Consider the following 22,631-nt stretch of genomic DNA (forward strand, 5'->3'; position numbering starts at 1 on the left):
GCGTTTGTTTCGTGTAATGTTTGTCCTTTCTCTATCATGTCTATGGTGGTCACACTAGCGAATTCCGAGTCACTGAATTGGACCGGTGGAGCAAGCAAACAAAAAACTTTTTTATTTTAAATAGTAACTATTATGAGGAGGCTCTTTTAAGACAATTTTTAGCCCAGTTGCGGTTGTCGAGTCCATTCATGCAATTGCTTTTGTTTTGTAGGGCCTACCTATAAAACTATGTCACAGCATCTTTTTTTTTTGACGATGCTTTTATGCTATCTTGAATTATTTTAGTTCCGTTGTGTTTTGTTTCCCCTTTTCAGGTTTTATCTTTCTTTTTTTCAAACTTGGGTATTTAAAAAAAAAACACGTAAATGTTCGTCTTTTTCACTACTGTCGTGTATAAAGCCTGTAATAAATAGAGTTGGCTTGATAATTCTTCAACCTTCCTCCTAAAGCCGAAGAATGTTTTTTGAATGATTCAATTAATTAACAAAATTGTGCGGGGCCTATAGGGCCTACTCATAAGAAATTTAGCGTAATAATTTGCTAAATTTTATTTTTCAATGGTGTAACTGATCATATTATATACAGCAAGGACGGATGTTTTTAGAAATGATTTGCAGCTTGCCATCGCAAAATACAATCTGAATCAATGATTACTCTACAAAGGAACCCACTATCTGCTGTCAAAAAGTTGACAAGCAAGATTCCTTGCGCACTATAACAAAAACCACAGTTATGAACATGTACGAAATGCCCCTTTCCCCTCCACTGTAAAAAGCTTGAGACTTCTAAGTAATTTTGAATATTAAACATTGTGGACTGTATGCTTTGGCAGTTTATTAAGTGCGACTACATCCTAGTAGTCACCACTGATGTCACGGTGACCTCATCAGTCCCAAAATGGTCCAATGGTCCCAACAACACAACCAGAAAAGTCAGGCCGAAACGCCCTTTGGAACCTAATCTCAGAGTACACAGACTAGCATGACTATCAATTGAAGTTAGTATTAACCCAATATAGGGTACCAGTCTCTCCATACACCTGTCATTTGGTTAACAATAAAGTCATCATTCACGGGCACTGAGCCGTGAACGTCCACAGGTGAAAACCCTCACACAGTGCTCGGTATCATGTTATCATTAAACGTGTACACGATGATTGAAATAAACGAGTAACTACTGCGTAAAAAACATTGCGGAAGTAAGACTTGCTGGATTTGATCGTATGGTTTGATCATGCTTTGATTCCATTTGTCTTCATTTTTTCCCGAGTGGTTGTGAATTTTTAGCCGAGTGTATTAACGATTTCGTAGTTTGCAGCTAGTGTTGTGACGCCTAAGAACAATCAGACAGGCCGGTACAGACGCGACGCGATCTGCGGTTACCGATCTACCATTGTACTAGAGGTTTCCGTCCGTCAGTGGACTGAGTAAAATCTGCTGGTAAGTTATAACTTTACATGTAAAAAATTTTCATGGTAATTGATCGATTATTAAGTAACCAAGTGCTTTACGCTGGCTGCTGTTAGATATAATCATAACGAATGTATGTCTAACTCTGTAGTTCATGGGGAACACTGAAGGAAGGAACAAATGCCTTGGCATAATTATGAGTTATTCTGATAATTTATTTCTTAACTATTTTCAACGCTCTATACAATTAGAACCAGTTTTAAATCCACGCAGTCAAATAGTGACTGAAACCTCAATCCAATTAGTGCCCCCGGTGGGATTCGAACCGGGATCACTCGGGTGGAAGGCGAGGAAAGACACCACTACACCAGCCTGACCGCCTTGTAGCATTCGTGAATTCACATGCATGTGTTTATGTCAAAACGCATGCATGACACGATTGTAAAAAAAAAAATCCAGAAAAATTACGGAAAAGTTTCCGTATGGCGCCACCACTTTTTCATTCGATATGAAATAATAAATAGTATCTTATGTACCTCAATGAGATATCCCTTTTTGTAAAAATGAGTGAAAAAGTGGTGGCGCCAAACGGAAAGTTATCCAAAATGACTGTTGATTTGAACATCAATGCATAGAGGAATGTGACTGTGCCTGTGCCATAACCCCCCATTCATGACAAAAAAATGTAAAATTTCCTATTTTGACCCGTTTGACATCTTGCCTGCCATGAAATCCACTGGAATGTACAAGGACACTCTTTTTGTAAACAAAGGTTACAAGATTCTGCATGGGTTCATTAAAGGAACACGTTGCCTTGGATCGGTCGAGTTGGTCTTTGAAAATCGTTCTGTAACCGTTTGTTGTAAAATGTGTGTGGTTAGAAAGATATTGTAAAAGTAGAATACAATGATCTACACAAATGTGCCTCGAAATTGCGTGGTTTTCTTTTTACCCGTCGACTAACACGGTCGGCCATTTATGGGAGTCAAAATTTTGACTCCCATAAATGGCCGACCGTGATAGTTCGCGACGTAAAAGGAAAACCGTGCAGTTTCGAGTGATACTTGTGTGGATCATTATATTCTACTTTTAAAACATCTTTCTAACCATATGCATTTCATAACAAACGGTTTCAAACGCTTTTATAGACCAACTCGTCCGATCCAAGGCAACGTGTTCCTTTAACAGCAATGCTGCTTTTTATTACAGCGAGTATGTATACATGTATTCACACTTTCAGGAAGTTCACCCAGAGCTATAGAAACTAAAACGTGTAAGCATGGCACTGTGCTATTTTTAGTCACAGCTACAACTTCCTTTATTTATGCTGGCCAGGTATTATACAAAATCCAAGTTTATACTGGACCCTCGATAAATAAACAGACATGGCAAGTTTCAAGGAACATCCACAGAACACTTTTATTGATTTAATATTTAAGTAGAATTTGAAACTTTGCATGGTGGAAATACGATTATTGGCCTATACAAAGTTCAACTTCCAGCAGTACATGGCTGCCACAAAATCGATGTCCCTAAAAACCTAATATTCAAACTAAAATTAAACCACAACAGCCGGATAAATAAGGATTACATTAGGGATGATGTTCACAGTATACTTTTAGGACACAACAACGGCGATCACTACACTGTTACGCTATAAGCCATCATAATTCCGACCGGAGACTTCATAGACACAAATTTAACCATTCAGTTAAAAGGTATGATTCCCCCCTCCATCATTTAAGGTCAGTGGTGAAGTTGTTGAAAGGGTCAAAGTCTACAAATATCTCGGTATTGAAATCGACAATCAACTAAAAATTGCACCCTTGGCTAAATCCAATTATAACCAGCTCCAACAACGCTTATTTTTTTACAGTTATTTTACAAATCTGTCCTCCGTAGTATTTTGACTTTCTATTTATACTTGTGTGTATGGGACCATGAGGGCTCAAAATAATAATAAGTGTGGTAGAGAGAGTAGTCCTCGTGCTTAGAAAATTATCGATGTGCCGTATACAAATCTACAGCTTTCGATATAAATTTCGATACAAATTAATGAATAATAACCCTGTACTTTGTCTTAAAAGGATAAAATTAGACTTGTTCGCAATCTGAAAAAACACTGGGGCGTTTAGCGGTCTCACTCATTTTGTTAAATAGTGACGGCCTTGATTTTACAAGAATACCTTAAAAACATCTATGCCTATACGTCATAATATTCTATTGAAGTTCGATCATGCCTGTCGACAGTCAGGGACGGTGTATTGTGAACGGAGGTTATATTATTTCGATATAAATTTCGATACAAATTAGTTAATAATAACCCTGTACTTTGTCTTAAAAGGATAAAATTAGACTTGTTCGCAATCTGAAAAAACACTGGGGCGTTTAGCGGTCTCACTCATTTTGTTAAACAGTGACGGCCTTGATTTTACAAGAATACCTTAAAAACATCTATGCCTATACGTCATAATATTCTATTGAAGTTCGATCATGCGTGTCGACAGTCAGGGACGGTGTATTGTGAACGGAGGTTATACTATTTCTTTGTCGTCCATTTTGACGGCTTTGTGAGCAATATTGGAACGTATAGGGATAATATCACGTTGACATTCCAGAAAAACACAATAATTATCCACAATTTCGAAAGGGTTCAAAGAGCATAAAGGCCAGGTTATTTTTTGTTGTCTGCTTATACAGAAAAGCTAATAATAGCATATCACTTGTGTTGATCATGAGTGCGCGTATAGTGTATTTGTTCCAACAATATTAATAGGGACCTTAACGGACCAAAGCTTTCTTATAACCCGAATTTCTGTAATGTGCTCCTTAGTGTTGCAGAGGAAGTTAACCCCCATAGAATGGCTCATCGTGTTTTGGGGAATCTCATGAACACAGGGTTTTGTTGTGTTTGGGTGGGATACCTAACTTCATATCGGGCCCAGATTTCATAGAGCTGCTTATTAAGGAACACGTTGCCTTGGATCGGACGAGTTGGTCTATAAAAAGCGTTTGAAACCGTTTGTTGTGAAATGCATATGGTTAGAAAGATGTTTTAAAAGTAGAACATAATGATCCACACAAGTATCACTCAAAATTGCACGATTTTCCATTTACGTCGCGAACTAAACGGTCGGCCATTTATGGGAGTCAAAAATTTGACTCCCATAAATGGCCGACCGTATTAGTCGACGAGGTAAAACGAAAACCGTGCAACTTCGAGGCATGTTTGTGTGGATCATTGTATTCTACTTTTACAACATCTTTCTACCCATATGCATTTTATAACAAACAGTTACAAACGCTTTTCAAAGACCAACTCGACCGATCCAAGGCAACGTGTTCCTTTTAGCCCCAAAAAGTAGCTATATAAGAATAAAACAATTGTGCTTACCGGACTAAGGTTACCAGATAAAATACCATGCCGCATGTATTCAATTTAATTCAATTCAATTCAATTCCCATATTTTATTTGCACAAACACATTTTCCCACAAACAATACATAACTACAATGTACAATTAATTTGTGACTGGTGATCCTGCTCATTTCTGCTAAGCAGGCAATTAAGCAGTATTTTCTGCTTAAGCAGCTCTATTGGGCCCAGGTAAAAGAGAGTATGAACATTCGGTGGACTCGGAGATTCCATTGACACATAAAGTTCGCCCTGTGGTACCCGTTTCCAAGTAGTAGCCTAAGTACATCCGTGTCACTCGTCATACAAGGGTTATAAACTGGGGGGGGGGGGGGGTTCCCCCTTTATAAGACGGATGGCGTACAAACACAATCACAGATAACGTAGCTGTAGGGCCGGTGTGGCGGTTTCAGTCTTCCGCCGTGTTCAGCTTTCCGGGTGACATAGTCGGACATATCAAAACGCTGTTCGAACGGTTTTAGCTTTCCGGCGTGTTCAGTTTTCCGGGTGACCTGTCAGAGCGCCGCGAGTACCCTGGCGAGTACTGTAGTTCTCTCAGCAGTGACCCCCAAATTGTTTCATATTACGATTCTTTTCTGTGTAGTCACATAATCTCTTGCCCCATCTTTACATGTATTCATTGGTACAACTTTAGGCAGGTCACACTCTGCTTGCATAAAAAACAACTCGTACGATCCACGCGTTTGCCGCTAGTTGTACTCGACTCGTGGACGCCGCCATGACAGCTACCGGAGGGTAATGGATAACTCAATACGGCACTAAAAATGGACTATATACTTTCGCTTGCTGTGCGCAGGCATCGCATGACGTAATGCTACCGTATTTGGTCATTCGGAAAACTGAACACAGCGGAAAGTTGAAACCGCCACACCGGTAATGGATTATCATGCAGACACTTTATACTTCTAGTATTGAAACGCGCCTGAAAATCAAACACTTTTTATCTACAGGGCTAATTATGCAAACAAATGGGCTCACCCCTATCGTGTTTGCATATACCCGACGCTAGACATGTTATGCTTATATAGACCTTTATCATGCTGTCGCCATCTTGGCCATGTTTCCCTGTCTGCAATAACAGTAATGAATGCTAACATTCATTGCGTAAACATGGCACCAGACTATTACTCTGACCAGCCTCAGTTTGGTTACAACGAGTTGGAATGGAGTAAAATCAAGATGACCACAACATGATAAAGGTCTATTACACTGAGAACTACAAGGCCCCAAGCTTGATTGGTAATCACAAATATTGCTAAATACAATTCTATCAAAACAGATGTTTTAATGTCACAGCTTTTGATATCATTAAGCCTAGCCTAAGTGTTTTTTCCTAAGGCAGTTTGAAAATTATATTGCCGCGACAGTGCCCAGTTGTTATTATGGATGTGCAGTTTTTATAATGACTGTCTGGCAAATAATGGTTCCTTTATATTACTGACCTCTGTATCCTCAACCTATCTCCAGCAATATTCCCTGCATAATCAATCATTGGTTAATGATTCAAATCTCTATATTTTGATTTGATGTGTAGTTTTGGTTTGACGAACAACAACGATGGTAGTCTTAGTTCCAAGACGCTCAATGCAGCTTTGTAATCACGAGAGGTTCGTTTGGGGGGGGGGGGGGGGGGTACAGCAGTGAGATAGGCCCATCTCTTCATGACTACACAGCTGTACCGTCTTGAAACCAAGACTACAAAGACGGCTGTGCTGACACAGTTGTTTACACTGGCACTGTCCATCTGGTGTCTGTGCCTGGGAGTCTAATAACTTAATGTAATTGCACTACCATGACAACATCCATTTTGAGTGTTAAATGGCATCAGTCATGCCATTATGTTTGTCCTCAACAGACAATTAGTCCAATGGAGTTTTAATATTCAGACAGCTTAAAGGCACTGAAATCGACCCCAGGGGTCGATTTCACAAAGAGCGCGTACTATAGTCCTAGCTAAGGACTCGTCCTAGGAGATATAAAAAACGAGTGGCTAGTCCTAACTCGCCCTAACTCGAGATCAAATTAGTCCTAAATCTTTGTGAAATCCACCCATGGACACCTTTGGTGATTGTCAAAGACCAGTATTCTCACTCCATGTGTATCTCAACATATGCACAAAATAACAAACCTGTGAAAATTTGAACTCAATTGGTCGTCGAAGTTGTGAGAGAATAATGGACGAAAAAACGTCCTTGTCGCACAAGACGAGGTGACAGCGGGTAACAACCACATCTCGACAAGTTTCTTAAAGAAAAAGAGAATCGTTTCTCAGATTCAAATATTGTGGAGAGAAAAATATTAATACTGTCCAAAATGTCGAAGGTCATCCTTTCTCAAAATAGTTATACGGCCTACTATTAACAGCTGCTTTATTGCTTCTTACAAGTAAGCGTTTTGAATGGTAATTAATTTGGGGGTTATTTGACAATCTATGACCATTACCTTTAACTTAAAGTAACTTAACGAACATTACATCTAATTATTTAGATATTTCGAGTGTTTTGTACGGTAATTAATTTTTTGAGGTGTTCTATGACCCCACCTTTAACTTAAAGTGACCTCGCGAACAATATATTAAATTATTTAGATAATGTATGACGATACAAAGTCACTTTAATTTGAACGCATCATAAAACACAGCCTATTGTGGACTTTAAACCAACGTGCAATGATAAAGGATGCGACATCGTCATTAATTAAACAATGACTAAAGCTTTACAAGGTGCTTCTGAGTGAATCACACCCATCTGTTGACATATTCTGCTTTCATAATTTGATACCCTATTAATATTAAATCCGTATTATAGTATATAACCAGCTGTAGTTACTTTTTCTATAATGTTTTGTAGATGTGTTTTGTCTACTGTTTTCGCTTAATTAATTATTTATTAATAATTATTAAATTTGTTATACACATTTATCTCATTTGGTTGTTTAGCAGTATTTATGGAGCAAAAACTGGTACTGTAAACGACTTAGTTTGGCACTCAATTAGGTAAACATTATTATGATGATTTAAAATACCTTTTGAAATTTTTTTTTTTTGTATAATCATGGAAACCTTTTCAATTTCAGAAACAACGCACTCAAAAATACTGACTTGGTGATTTTATAAGGCCCCTAAAACCCCAGAGAGGTTTTTCCAAGATGGCGACTGGGCCCATCGACGACCTAGCAACGCTGGAAGCACTGGATGAGGCTGCCATACTGTCTGAGCTAAAGAAACGCTACGCGCATGACGCAATCTATGTAAGTACACCCATGGCTAAAATTTCATCAAAGCTGGTTAGCAGAAAAATCACTGCTAAGCAAAAAAAAACTAGTGGGGTACCAGCTGCAACAAGGTAAACTTCATGGATTGTTGGTTGTAATATTCTAAGCGAGATTTTTCTTTTTATAGACTTATGAGGCTGCGATATTGAATTTATAAGACGATATGCCCATGACGCAAATTATATCCATGGCGAAATTTCATCAAAGCAGGGGCCAATTTCATAGAGCTGCTTAAGCAAAAAATTCGCTTTAGCACGAAAATAGCTTGCTTGTTTTACACATGTTACTGGCAAAAATGTCATGCCACATACATTGCTTGTGACTGGTATTTAGCTGTTGTTTACTTAACATAACAATTGAATGGAGTCTTAGCTGGTAATCTGATTTTACTAAGCAAATATTTGTTTGCTTAAGCACAATTTTGTGCTTAAGCAGCTCTATGAAATTGGGCCCACTAAATTTTCACATCAATACACCAACCATAACTATGCCCATCACTATTTAAAAACAAAAACATTGTAAGCTATACATCTTTAGAAAGTGGAACTGATCAAATGACAAATAATTAAGGCTGTTCAAACAATAACGAATTCTCTTCATAGCTTTGTGCACGAAAATATTTACCGATCCAACATTAAGTAAATAACTATCAGCGTCCGGTTGCGTTGTGAGTGACAGTTTTTGCAATCAGCCGAAGCAACACACCACGGCGCCATCTTGTTTGTTACTCCACGCACCATTTGCTCGCCACTACAGTTTTGATTTTCACAGATTTCAATTTCGTTGTTCAGAAAGAAAAATAACCTCTTATTGAGAATGTTTATGTAAAGAGCTTTGAAGTGTTCTGGGCATTGTATTATTATAATTCGTTCGGGCACACCATAATATAAATCTCTTTCTTTGCTTAAAGGGAATGTATCGTTTGATATTCACATGGAAGCATTGTTCAATATATAGTTATTCACATGGAAGCATTGTTCAATATATAGTTATTCACATGGAAGCATTGTTCAATATATAGTTATTCACATGGAAGCATTGTTCAATATATAGTTATTCACATGGAAGCATTGTTCAATATATAGTATAAGAAACATTTTGACAAATATTTCACTCCGAAGTAATGTGGTTATGTTAAAAAGATATCAGTTTTTATGCCACAAAAATTTGAATTTGAGATACAGATTATTTATTACTTTATTTCCTCCTGCTTGGACATTCGCTCGGGCTTTCGGCGATATATCAAAAACGCGGCACCCTAATTACCAAAAAATATCACAGGTTACTTTTATTTTGTGTACATCTTCATTTAGGCATATAAACAGGATTAAAACAATCGAACGGTACAACATCAAAAGGTATTTGCGCCCCAAAATTGAATCCGAAAGCGTTGTTGAGTAACGCTGGTCGGATTATGTACTCCTATAACTTCTGCATGCATGCGTGGAAATTATTTGCTCCAGAAATGAAGTTTTTATTGTGTAGGCCCAACATCTACATTTATACTTGACTAAAACAATTCAACAGTTCCATAAACCAAAGGTATGTACGATGCCTTTAAACCATGCAAAGGGTTGCAACGTGGAATTGCAACGGATGCAACGGTGAAGACAATCACCTGCCCAGGCCGGCCGAGGCAAATTATGGTGTCAAAACTACCCGTAGGGGCTGCGATTTCCTCGGCATACACTGACGTCAGTAAAACACGGTAGCTTGCGAAAGCAGGAAACCCTTAGCTCCGCAACTAAACATTATTTACTGGGGTGATTATCAGGGATGAGAATTTATGAAAATAAAAAGCATGACAATTTGAAAACAATTTCCTCTTGGTTGGAAAAATCAAGCTCCCTGAATGCACAACATGTTAAATTTAAGAGGTTCATAGTCTCTCTCTAGACAGCTTTATGAAATTACGCCCTGCAGCCGATTTCACGATTAATCCTATCTCGAGTAAGGACGAGTAACCCCTCCTAACTTAGGATGGGTTCACTGCGTCCTCAACGTCTTTTTTTTGATACGGAACTTTACTCGTCCTAAGTCCCAAGATTAATCCTAAGTTAGGACAAGTTTGGTGAAATCGACGGCTGGTCATATAGCAAAGAGGTTATTTCTCACTCAATGAATAAAAAACTTCAGCTGAAGCCTTCAGGCACAAATTTGTGTAAAAATTGTGTTTTTCTTTCATTATTCTCCTGCAAATTCGATGACAAATTAAGCCCAAATTTCCACAGGTTTGTTATGTTGTGATAATTATGTTGGGATACACCAAGTGAGAATACTGGTCTTTGACAATTACCAATTGGTGTCCAGTGCATGCCTTTAAGTTGTTTATAACTCCTAAATACTGGGACTAGTCCTAAGTTAGGACGACTAACTCATCCTTACTTAGGACCAGCCTTAGGTTTTTACAATAACTACTAAAGAGTCCTATAGGACTAGTCCTAAAGTTTAGGACGAGTTACTCGTCCTAAAACTTAGGACTAGCCTTAAGTTTTGAATAACTCCTAAAGACTCATATAGGACTTGTCCTAAGTTAGGACGAGTTAGGAAAGTTAGGACTAGCCTTAAGTGTTTAAAGGCAGTGGACACGATTGGTAATTGTCAAAGACCAGTCTTCTCACTCGGTGTATCTTAACATATGCATAAAATAACAAACCTGTGAAAATTTGAGCTCAATTGGTCGTCGAAGTTGTGTGCCTTCAGATGCTTGATTTCGAGACCTCAAATTCTAAATCTGAGGTCTCGAAATCAAATTCGTGGAAAATTACTTCTTTCTCAAAAACTACGTTACTTCAGAGGTAGCTGTTTCTCAAAAAATGTTGTACTACTGTCAACCTCTCCCCATTACTCCTCACCAAGTGAGGTTTTATGCTGATAATTATTTTGAGTAATTACTAATAGTGTCCACTGCCTTTAAACACTCCTAAAGAGTCCTATTGAACTAGTCCTAACTTAGGACTATCTTTGTGAAATCGATCCATTCCCTTACTCATAGACGTGAAGGCAAGGAAAGATACCAGCCCAACATCAACAAGATTTATCTTTTCTTCCCACAGACGTACATTGGAGACATTCTCATTGCTATCAACCCGTACAAGCCGCTCTCAATTTATTCGTATCAGGTGAGTACATTATTGTTTGTTTTGTTGACAACTGAGGACCTCGTCGTCTTGACAACCGGGAACGTAGATGTTCTCCGTTGTCGTGACAACTGAGGGAGTTTATCGTCACTGGTTTGTTTAGTTTTAGGTTAATAACAAAAAGGGAAAGTGTATATAAACAATGACATCGCAATTTTTTTTTTAATTTAAAGCCATTATACACTTTCGGTAAACAGTATTGTCCAAGTCCCACACTTCTGTGTATCACAACTTATATATCAAACAACAAACTTAGGAAAATTTAGGCTCAATCGGTCATCGGAGTCGGGAGAAAATAACGGGAAAAACCCACTCTTGTTTCCGCGCGTTTCGCCGTGTCATGACATGTGTTTAAAATAAATCTGTAATTCTCGCTAACGAGAATTTATTTTGTTTTACCGTTTTCTCAAAAAGTAGAGCATTTCATGGACTAATATTTCAAGAGAAGTCTTTCACCATTACCTTCGGTAAACCCTGTAAATTATTTGTAAATCTGTGAACTTTTTGTTTCTTCTTCTGTACCGAAAGGGTCCAATGGCTTTAAGGTGGTGATCGAAACTATTTAACCGATTTCATGAGGACAACGTGACATAAATAATAACCTTGAAAAATGGGTTTTTGGAAAATTAATTGGCAGATCATTATTGTAGAGTTTCTCCCCATGGAATTTGACAAGCACCCCACAGAATTTGGAGGCGATTAGTTACAGAAGTTCATGACGAGAATCAATTCACTATCCACAGTATAGACGAGACTTGAGTTTGCAATGGACCGATCCGGCCTGTCAATCAAACTGTGCGCGTTCACCCATTTGACCAATCACAGCAATGATTGTGGTCGGACAAACTCGGTCATGCGTGCGCGTAAATTTGGCACGCGCGGCAGAATCGTGCAGAATGTCATTTGGAACGGTCCATTCAAAGAGGCAGATGGAGGAAGAGTCATCAGCATAGTACTTTTTTTGCCCCTCCCACCATTCCATACCCCCTCCCACTATTCCCTCCAACATCCTCTCGTCCTTACTCATCCACCTTTTTTATTCGTGCCAAAGTATTTTATTGTTAAAAGTAAAATGCTAATTTTGCTCAGCAAAAGGCACAGGGGAGAACCGAATGGTGCATCCAAAATAAGACAAAACCATGGGCGTTTAGGCCTATAGGGTCAGTGGTGTAGAGACGGGCATGCCAGTGGGTTCGGCATTCATCCCCAGGGCTGTAGACAACCTAGAAACGTGGCAGGACACTGCTCTAGAATTGCAAAGGTTGTGGGTTCGAATCCCAATCGGTTTTTTTTTCACAGTGCTAACACACATCGGTGACAGGGTAAAACCATAGTGGAGAGACATGGTTTAAAGGCAGTGGACACTATTGGTAATTACTCAAAATAATTATTAGCATAAAACCTTACATGGTAACAAGTAATGGGGAGAGGTTGATTGTATACAACATTGTGAGAAACGGCTCCCTCTGAAGTGACATAGTTTTCGAGATAGAAGTAATTTTCCACGAATTTGATTTCAAGACCTCAAGTTTAGAATTTGAGGTATCGAAATCAATCATCTAAACGCACACACTCTTCGTGTGACAATGGTGTTTTTTCTTTCATTATTATCTCGCAACTTCGATGACCGATTGAGCTCCAATTTTCACAGGTTAGTTATTTCTTGCATATGTTGAGATACATGTTGAAATTATTATTTCCAGATATCATGTTCCTATACGAACCTTCAATACAGACAGGCACTACCGCCCCACATCTTCGCAGTAGCAGACAAAGCGTACAGCAGTATGAAGCGACTGGGCATGCGCCAATGTTGCGTCATCAGTGGCGAATCAGGAGCGGGGAAGACTGAGAGCGCCAAGTACCTGATTGGTCACATCATCAGCCATTGTAACAGTCAAAAGAAAAGTCTACAGGAAAAGATTTTACAGGTACGATTTTTTTTGACATTTTTGTTTAGACCTTCTCTTCAAAAAATATTACGAGAACACCAAGGCCCGCTGCCCTATTTCTTAGACATTTTGTGTGTCGTGACCGAACTGTCAAGAGCACTGGACTCAAGCTTGGGTGTTTCTGATCAGCAGAAACAGTGTCAGTTTGAGTCAGAGTCTTGATACGTGTGTCCTGTAGCAAAATACTTAACCATTATTGCTTCGTCCTTCAGTTGGGACGTAAAGCCGTAGGTTCCGTATGTTTTCTGGTGGACACTACACAAAAAGCAGTACACGGTCATAGAGAGAGGGGTTTGTCCCGGTTTAGGTTGTCTGTAATCAGATTGGCCATAGCTATATACTAACAGCAACTTCTGGCTAGAGTTCTGGCTATAGTAAATTTCCATTAATGTATTACTTTGTGGCTCCAGGTGAACCCTCTGTTGGAAGCATTCGGCAACGCTCGGACCACTATGAACGACAACTCAAGCAGGTTCGGCAAATTTCTAGAACTGATATTTACACACGATGGACGAATAGTAGGGGGTAAGTAACTCACATGTACCCAAACTTCCTGATGTTTTAAAGACCCCTTTATTTGCCAGGACATCGATATTTATATGATAATAATATTCATGGTTTCTCTTTCAGCAACAATTGATCAGTATCTTCTCGAGAAATCTCGCGTTGTTAACCAAGGCAAACGGGAACGAAATTTCCACATCTTCTACTACATGTTTGCTGGACTGACTGAGCAACAGCTGTTGAACCTACTGCTGTCACCCCCTGAAAAACACAGGTATGTTGCCACAATACTGATTTTACATAATAACTTGAAATTATAGTGACATTCAGCACTGGCCGCCTTTGGTATAAATCGTCAAAGACCAGTATTCTCACTTGGTGCATCACAACATGTGCTTAAAAATAACAAACATGTGAAAATTTGAACTCAATTGGTGGTCAAAGTTGCAAGCGAATTATGCAAGAAAAACACACTTGTTTCAGGCCTGAAGCCTTTTATTATTTGAGTGAGAAATTACCTCTTTCTCAAGTAACTTGAGAGGGAGCCGTTTCTCACAATGTTTCATCAACAGCTCCCCATTCTCGTAAACTTTTATGCTAAAGATTATTACAAAACGTGACCATGAAAAGATTTTTTTTGCGGGATTAAAAATATTTAACTATTTTCTTGTCTATAGAATAATAAATGCTGCTGGTGGTCAGAGTGTATATGAAAGCGAAGAAGAGTTTTTGTTCAATCAGAAAATGTACGACGAGCTGCAAGACATCATGGAGCTCGTAGGCTTCACTCAAGAGGTAAATACTAGTTTATATTCAAAGGTTCCCCCTTTTTATACAAGGTATCATGGAGCTCCAAGGCTTCACTCACTGAAGTAAATGCTAGTTTCATAAGATTTGAACGTCCTCGCATTTTAAATAAACCTCAATAAAAGGTCAATATAATTTCATAAGGTATGAACGTCTTATAAATATAACTATACAAGATATGAAGGTTGTTATAGGCTTCAATCAAGACTAATTTCATACGACGCGAACGCCCTCACATTTTACCATTATCCTACACAAGGTCACGAACAGTTTCAAAAGATTTGAACGTCTTTTATTTTTAAACACGGACCTCGCAGGCTCTAAACCTTAACACAATGTTGGTATAATGGACAAAAACCTACAATACTATGTCTATAACTATATTATCTTGAGATATTTATTGTTTATTGTTTTCACTTTGTAGGATATCTGGATGATATTCACCATCTTATCGGCGGTAATTCAAATTGCTGATATTGATTTTGACTTCGATGAGGAAACGGGAGGTTCATTTATTGTTGATGAATACATACTCAAAGTTGGTAAGTTTCAAATTCTCCAAAATTTCTAAATTTCTTGGGGCGGGAGGGGGGGGGGGCTGTCCTGCTGTTATGGAGAATACGATTTCTTGACGATTTGTTTTGTGTATAATATTTTGAAACCTTCCTTTTATCCAGTGTGTAACTTGCTTGGATTGGATGTGGTTGAGATGGCAACGGCACTAGTATCCAATGTATCACATACACGAGGTAGGTCGTCAATTTTTATTCGAAAATAATGAAATATTGAATAGTTGCTTAGCATAAAATTTCTTCCTTTATAAAAACAAGAGTACAAACCAAATTTTCACACGATTTTCAGAATAAGCATACAACAGCTGAATACCAGTAACAAGCAATATGCAACAAATGGAAATTTGGTTGGTAATCCTGTTTTTATCAACGGAAGAAATTTCATGCTAAGCAAATTTTGGTGCTTAGCAGCTCTATGAAATTGGCCCAGTCCCAAATCCTCAGGGAACAGAACCTTTAGTCCCAACGTCTCTAAAGTACAAACTATTCGATTTCAGGAGAGCAGATTCTAACGTTGAAGACGGTAGCTCAAGCAAACGATGGCCGCGATGCCCTAGCCAAGGCGCTGTACAGCCGGCTGTTTACATGGATCGTGCGGCAAATCAACACACTCATAGCCCCAGGTCCTCAACATGGGTAAGTAACGGAGATACCATTGGTAGCTTTCTACTACACGTCGATGGCACATGATTAACCAAAGAGTTTGTGCCCGAGATGATAATTAATCTGATTATCGAATCAATACTAAAATCAAGCCTAATCATATTAAATCATCTGCACATATATCAGGGGAACGCAGGGCTACGAAGTTGGTATCCTGGACATCTATGGGTTTGAAAGCTTCGAGACGAACAGCTTTGAGCAGCTGTGCATCAATGTCACCAATGAGCAGCTTCAGTACTACTTCAATCAGCGAATATTCGCATGGGAGCTGACTGAATACGCCAGCGAAGGGGTGTCCCATGCTAAGATCAAGTTCCAGGACAACCAACCGGTCCTCGATCTTTTTCTTGCTGTGAGTAATTTAATTGTAGTGTTATAAATAATTTATGGTAATTAAACCACTCAATTATTTTCCAGATGATAGTTTCTATATCTGTATAGGATTAAAACAATCAAACGGTTCTTCCCAAAAAACACTGGAATAATCTGCTGCACAGGACAAAGCCATGCCACGTTTTATAATTTAATAAACATCAAATAAGTGATTATTTCTTCAACTTCAAAAATGTTTGCATCATTCACAGAAACCACTCGGTCTGTTCTCCATACTGGACGAGGAGAGCCGGTTCCCACAGGCCTCTGACGTCACGTTTGTCAACAAAGTGGTTAGTAACCACGGCAAGAACAGCAACTTTCTGAAGGAGAAGAAGGCCCGGGGACACACGACTAAATTCGGAATCACACACTACGCTGGAGAAGTGAGTAATTAGGCCTATATATAACAAGGGAGAGTGGTCAACTCATTTTGTACAACTATATACGGGTGCAACATTTGCGGGGTTAAATCAGGTGGGGGAGGGGGGGGGGTGTGCCTTTGGCTCGGGGATAAATTGCTGGTGGGCTATGGGGAAAACTGTTGGTTGGTTAGGGAAATAAGTGCCCGTTTGCTGGTGGTTATTATTGCCCGTGGGATGGGTAAATTGCCCGTGGACTAGGGGTGAATTACTGGTGGGCTAGAGGGTAAATTGCTAATGGGCTAGGGGTAAATTTCCAGCTGGCTATATATGGGGTAATTGCCCGTGAGCTGGGGATAAATTGCCGGTGGGCTCTGGGGTAATTTGCCGGTGGGGTATATAGGTGCCGGTGGGCGCAGGCGGAAATTAATTGCGGGTGGTGTGAATTGCGGTGGGCAAGGTAAACTGTACGTTGGATTTTGGATACATTTCCGGTGAGCTATAGGGGAAAATTGCCTGTGGGCAATAAGGAGCTATGCCCCAAAATTACCCATACAACATGCTCAGTGCAGTCTCTACAATTTACGTATTAGGGCCTTGTCACATGAGGCAACTTTTGCAGGCAACTTGGAGGCAACCAACTGCAGTGCATGCTACATGACCACTTTGGTAGCACATGAGTCAATATTTTAACTTTATCTTACGATCCACAACAGAAAAATGTTAACATTCAAATAGGAATGCCTAGTCTTCTTGGAGATTGCCTGGTTGCCCCTAAATTGCCTCGTGTGACGTGGCGCTTACGCCAAATAAATGCCTTTCATAATTGTAAATCCACCCTTGGTGTGAATCCTATCAATGCTACATGTCTTTTTTTGTTTTACTGTAATGTCCCTTTTTCCTGATATAGCTTTGGTACGACGCCCAAGGGTTCCTGGAGAAGAACCGAGATACGTTCAGTGCTAACATGACAGAGAGCATGCTACATAGTGAGCATGGACTCCTAAGGTATCTATTCAGTACGAGCGAGACAGAATCATCCGTAGAAACGTAAGTTTAAAGGCAAAAGTATACCTTCGGTTTTTTGAACCGTTCGGTTGTTTTAATCTTATATAAAATGAAGAAGATACAGTCAAACTAACCAGTGAAAATTTTATTTCAAAAGGTGGTTGCGTTTTTCAGATATCGCCGAGAATCTGGGGAGGCTATGTTTAAAGGCAGTGAACACTATTGGTAATCACTCATAATAATTATTGCCATAAACCTGTCTTGGTGACGAGTAATGGGGAGAAGTTGATGGTATAAAACATTGTGAGAAACTATGAAGTGCCATAGTTTTCGAGAAAGAAGACATTTTCCACGAATTTGATTTCGAGACCTCAGGTTTAGAACTTGAGGTCTCGAAATCAACCATCTAAACGCACACAACTTCGTGTGACAAGGGTGTTTTTTCTTTCACTATTATCTCGCAACTTCGATGACCGATTGAGCTCAAATTTTCACAGGTTTGTTATGTTATGCGTATGTTGAGATACACCAAGTGTGAAGGCTAGTCTTTGACAATTACCAATAGTGTCCAGTGTCTTTAAGCACGAAGAAGAATCCGTAATTGGAATACACAATCTGAGAAACGTTTCGGGGATAACAATGTTGGGGATAAAAACTGATATGTGAAATTATTCTCTATTACACTTCGAAAGCTGCTGTACTTCTAACCACTAAGTACATGTTAGTTGTCATTGCAACTAATTTTAAACTGATTAAACAAACGTATAACTTCCCTTTCACTCGACCATAAAGGAACCCCCATGGACCGTTCACAGTACCCCAGAGTCAGAAAGACATCCTCCTATGCAAGCCACCTCCTAAAATCATCCATGATGGGACAGTCAGTGTGTCTCGCGCCGCAACAAGGAAACTCAGGAAGCAGTAAGTCCAGTGTGTATTTTAGGTTATCAGGCTAAAGTCTCCCTTTACTGACTGGGTTCTACCTCATTGGTTCAAGTACAGATTGTTGTAGGTGTACATAATTTACCTTTACGTAATCTTATTAGTTACAATGAAAGACAATGTTGGTAGCCATTTTGTTTCCCTGGTCAATTCAATTCAACCAAACCAAGGCATACAGTAAAACAGTCTGGTACCTTTCTTGATTGTTGTTGTATTCACATACGAAACATAAAAGGTACCAGGACAACTAATGGAAGCTCCACAGAAAACTATAGACTTGACTATGTCCACACTGCAGCTGTAAAACTTAATGACGTCATTACATAACAAAGACTCGTCAACGCCAACAAGAGATACACATTTTCCACTGAACCGTTCAACAAATTAATTGCATTATAATCGACAAATTCAGACTAGATTTTAGGCCTATCAATGATCATTATAGAAAATCCTGATTTAATTTCTTCTGCACCCGCCTACAGAATGAAAGACGAAAAACAACAGAAGCAGAAGCAGAAAGAAGACAAAAATAAACGGCGAACACTGCCCTCTATCGGCTCACATTTCAAGGTAAGATCAGAGACCGTTATCAGTATGAGACACTATTGCCAAACAGTTTCGGTACCGGCTTGGTCGCAGGAGATTATGTTCCCCGGAGATCCTGTCCCCCATAATGGCGAACTGTGTACAAACTTCTTCTGATAGCGCCCTCTTTCGAATAATGATCAACCAACCCAACATGTTGATTTCATGGGGGACAGAATCGCTAGAAGAAAAATTACTGACGGAGCTACTAAGACGAAACGGTAATTTCGAAAAGGGCAAATAAAACATACATTTAAAGTAATATTAAACTGGTTAGAAGAAGGACCCTCTAACTATTTTCAGTAAGTGCATTAAAACTGCTCAGTTTAATGTGAGCAAATCCAGTTGGGTGAGTATATGAAATTCAATGTAGGCCTGTGTGCCCTTAATGTCACATTAGCGCACATTTTTTCATACATCTGGACGTACCAACAACCTAAAAGTGACAACATTTATTTTCCTCACGTCTAGCAATCGCTGACGGGCCTAATGGCCAAAATGCTCGGTGCGGAGCCGCAGTTCGTCCGATGCGTAAAGCCCAACAGTCGGAGTCAGAATGATGTATTCGAAGACAAGCTCGTACAACGGCAGCTGCAGTACACCGGCGTGCTCGAGACCATCAAGATAAGACGCATGGGCTTCCCGTCTAGATTAGTCTTCGCAGATTTTATAAGAAGGTATTTTTTACCCCCAATTCAAACTCACATTTATTTCCATACTTCAAGAAAACAGTACAAAGCCATAACAACAATTTATAAAGAAGAAGCCAACAAACAATGCTATTTTACAAGAGAGAATAATATATTAATTTAGGCCGTAGGAACATTGAATGTCTTTGACTTATGGCTATGGCTGCTTGCTACACGTTCAATGTTGTTACATTTGGTGACTCGGCGATTTAGCCATAGCTGCAACCAAAGCAATTCAATTTAGATCCGAAAAAAATACGTCCATCGTTTTGGGCATGCAGCAGTATACTATACTTAGAGTCTGTCCCAAAGGTTGCATGCGATACCATGACCACTATTCCCGCGATCACACACTCCACATACTTTAGGTTTTTTTTTTAACCGTTCGATTATTTTAATGCGCAAATATCTAAAGCATCGACAATGAAGTCAGGTGGTGTATTTAAATAGAGTCGGTGTAAATTCAGTTGTTATTAATGCACTTCAAATATTACCAGTTGAAACGTGTAGACAGGATCAATCAGTTGTTCATTTGGACCCCCTGTCAGCATTTACGACCATTGTTTCTTTGACCAGTGCATATTTGTTTCTTGTTTTACAACCGTCTGAAATCTCAAAATCCGGGTTGAATGTTTGATTACGTTTTCGTATACTTCGTTGACAGGTATAAGTTCATAGCGTTCCCACTGTCTGCGCCCTTAAAAATTGGACCGGGCCCCTGCAAGAAAATACTTCAGACGGCTGGTCTGACGGGGTTCGAGATCGGAAAAACAAAGGTAAGGATTGGTTTAATATTCCACTGACTCTTGGGTATAATTCGCATTCGCCAACAACTTTATTTTGGAAGATGTGTTAGAAGCTTTGCATTGAGTGAGTCATAAGTACATGTACTACTATAGTTGTTCTTGCGGGTACAACTAATTATTTGGCTGACCATCGTTGGGAAACAAATTCCCGGCCACTGTCAAATGTAGTTTTCTGTTTTACCTAAACTTGTCACGGATGGAATCTCGAGTATAGGCCTTGCTAATTTTTTCCATTGAGACAAAACATCAGAAGCGCAGTTATTTCGGTATTACTATACCGAAAACTAATATGTATTCATTTAATAACAAACATTTAATTTATACCACTCCATGTTATTAGTTTTGTTAAGGGGCCTACTAGGGTAACATTGAAATCATTCTAGACCGACACAAAGTTGGAGCAAAATCATGACAATTTTAATACTCGTTTAATTATAAATAAATAAAAAATATTGTTTTTCAAAGACACTTAACAGCACTCTCACAATAAGAGTCTCTGTGCAAGTAGTAATGGGTTTTTTAAACGTCCACTTAAAATATGTTGATAAACGTATCGCACATCATTTCGCACAATTTCGTCACCAAGTGCCGAAAAATAAATATGATATTGATTATCTGACGTGAAGAGATTACGGGTCACCCTGAGGTCATCCTATTCAACGTACCTGGATGAGACTTAAGACGTCACCGTCTAAAAATAGACGAAGTGAGGAATGTCTTAACTCATCGTGGCGTTCATATACTGGTTACGTTGTTATGTTATCTTGACCATCGCTGTGTGTAATTGAGCCCCTGGATTATGCCACCTTCCCAAACAAGACTTGACTAAATAAGTTAATCTAGACGTACTTCAAGACGTATTATCTGTAAAGACTACAAACACATGCTCAGTCTGTTACTCCCAAGGGTGGGCTAGTGCGCTGCCTTCGACGTCACAGAGACGTATGCAAGCCTACTGGATTAATGGCTGTGATGAGTGATTATATCACAAGTTCATTGTCCGGCGTAATGATTTGGTTTTATTATGAAACAAATGGGGAAGGAAAACTTAAAATTCATTAGTTGTAAAGTCATCTTGCTCTATGGTGGTATATCATGTTGCGTTTTATGCAATATAAAAACTTAATTTCCACCGAATTCAACAAACATGGTTATGTTATGGAATTTTTATCAAGCACAAGTACCAAGCACAAGGGTCACTGACTGGGTAAATGCTGCCCATTAATTATTTTACATGCTTTGGGAATAGAAACCCCTCTGTCATGGTATCCCGGCTACGGCAACTTAAATTCCTGCGGGTGCACCATACTAAAAAAATTGGCAAAAATGCAAGTGCAACTAACATATATATTTTTTTTGTTTTTAACCACAGTTATTTTCGTTGTGGGGTCATGCAATTAAATTTTGTGTAAAAACAATAATCTATACGAACCCGGGCTCTATGCTTCAGCTTTTTAGAGAAGGTAAACTTAGGTTTTAAAGTTGGGAATTTGGAGAGTGCCTCATAAAAACTGGCATTGACAACGCACTGCATTTTCGTGGGTATTTTTTCTGGTACTTAGCAAAAATTCGTAACGGCTGACCTACTGCCAAAAAATTTGTAAAGAAATCAAAAGTTTCCAGCGGTCGGAAAATATAATTGATTGGTTATTCAAAAAGGCTGAGAGGCTTAAATAATATTTTGAGTATTATTTAGAATATTTAACATCAATTGTTAGCATCGATTGCTGTATGGGAGTCTATTTAGTGTGTTACAACATAAAGCTTCTGCTATATTGCGAACTCATTGTCCCTCTTCTAGGGGAAATGTTGCTCCCCAAAATCAGGTTTCAGTGTCAGCAATCTGCGTCCATCTCGGCCGATCGTTTTGTGACGTATTTCCGGTAATTGTCGAATTTAGAAAAAGCGCGTTCTTTCCAACCGCAAACTCTACGTTTATTCGCACGTGGTATTAAACGGATTGCTCTAACAATTATATAACGATGAGAATGTATAAAAGCCGGCTTTCTACATCAAATTTCGTAAATTTTGATCGCCAAGTTCGAAAACAAACTCACGGCTAGCTTTATTGATTTGCAAGAGCGTTTGTGCTTTTACGGGATCTGATGCTTA

General features: G+C 39.1%; 1 protein-coding gene across 2 annotated transcripts in view; it reads left to right on the forward strand.

The window, feature by feature from the left end:
* Positions 1–1,156: 1,156 nt before the first annotated feature.
* LOC117300594 (myosin-IIIb-like) overlaps positions 1,157–22,631 on the forward strand; it is a 38,424-nt gene continuing 16,949 nt past the window's right edge. For both annotated transcript variants that reach the window (XM_033784255.1, XM_033784256.1), the window contains exons 1-17: positions 1,157–1,439; positions 7,920–8,093; positions 11,174–11,239; positions 12,961–13,188; positions 13,620–13,734; positions 13,840–13,987; positions 14,391–14,508; positions 14,945–15,062; positions 15,198–15,269; positions 15,590–15,728; positions 15,882–16,107; positions 16,340–16,513; positions 17,400–17,539; positions 18,290–18,418; positions 18,922–19,009; positions 19,496–19,701; positions 20,378–20,489. In XM_033784255.1, coding sequence (XP_033640146.1) covers positions 7,992–8,093; positions 11,174–11,239; positions 12,961–13,188; positions 13,620–13,734; positions 13,840–13,987; positions 14,391–14,508; positions 14,945–15,062; positions 15,198–15,269; positions 15,590–15,728; positions 15,882–16,107; positions 16,340–16,513; positions 17,400–17,539; positions 18,290–18,418; positions 18,922–19,009; positions 19,496–19,701; positions 20,378–20,489 — 2,181 coding nt within the window. In that variant the 5' untranslated portion in view covers positions 1,157–1,439; positions 7,920–7,991. The remainder of the gene's footprint in view (positions 1,440–7,919; positions 8,094–11,173; positions 11,240–12,960; positions 13,189–13,619; positions 13,735–13,839; positions 13,988–14,390; positions 14,509–14,944; positions 15,063–15,197; positions 15,270–15,589; positions 15,729–15,881; positions 16,108–16,339; positions 16,514–17,399; positions 17,540–18,289; positions 18,419–18,921; positions 19,010–19,495; positions 19,702–20,377; positions 20,490–22,631) is intronic.

This window comes from Asterias rubens, chromosome 16 (genome assembly GCF_902459465.1).
Source record: "Asterias rubens chromosome 16, eAstRub1.3, whole genome shotgun sequence".
Taxonomy (NCBI): domain Eukaryota; kingdom Metazoa; phylum Echinodermata; class Asteroidea; order Forcipulatida; family Asteriidae; genus Asterias; species Asterias rubens.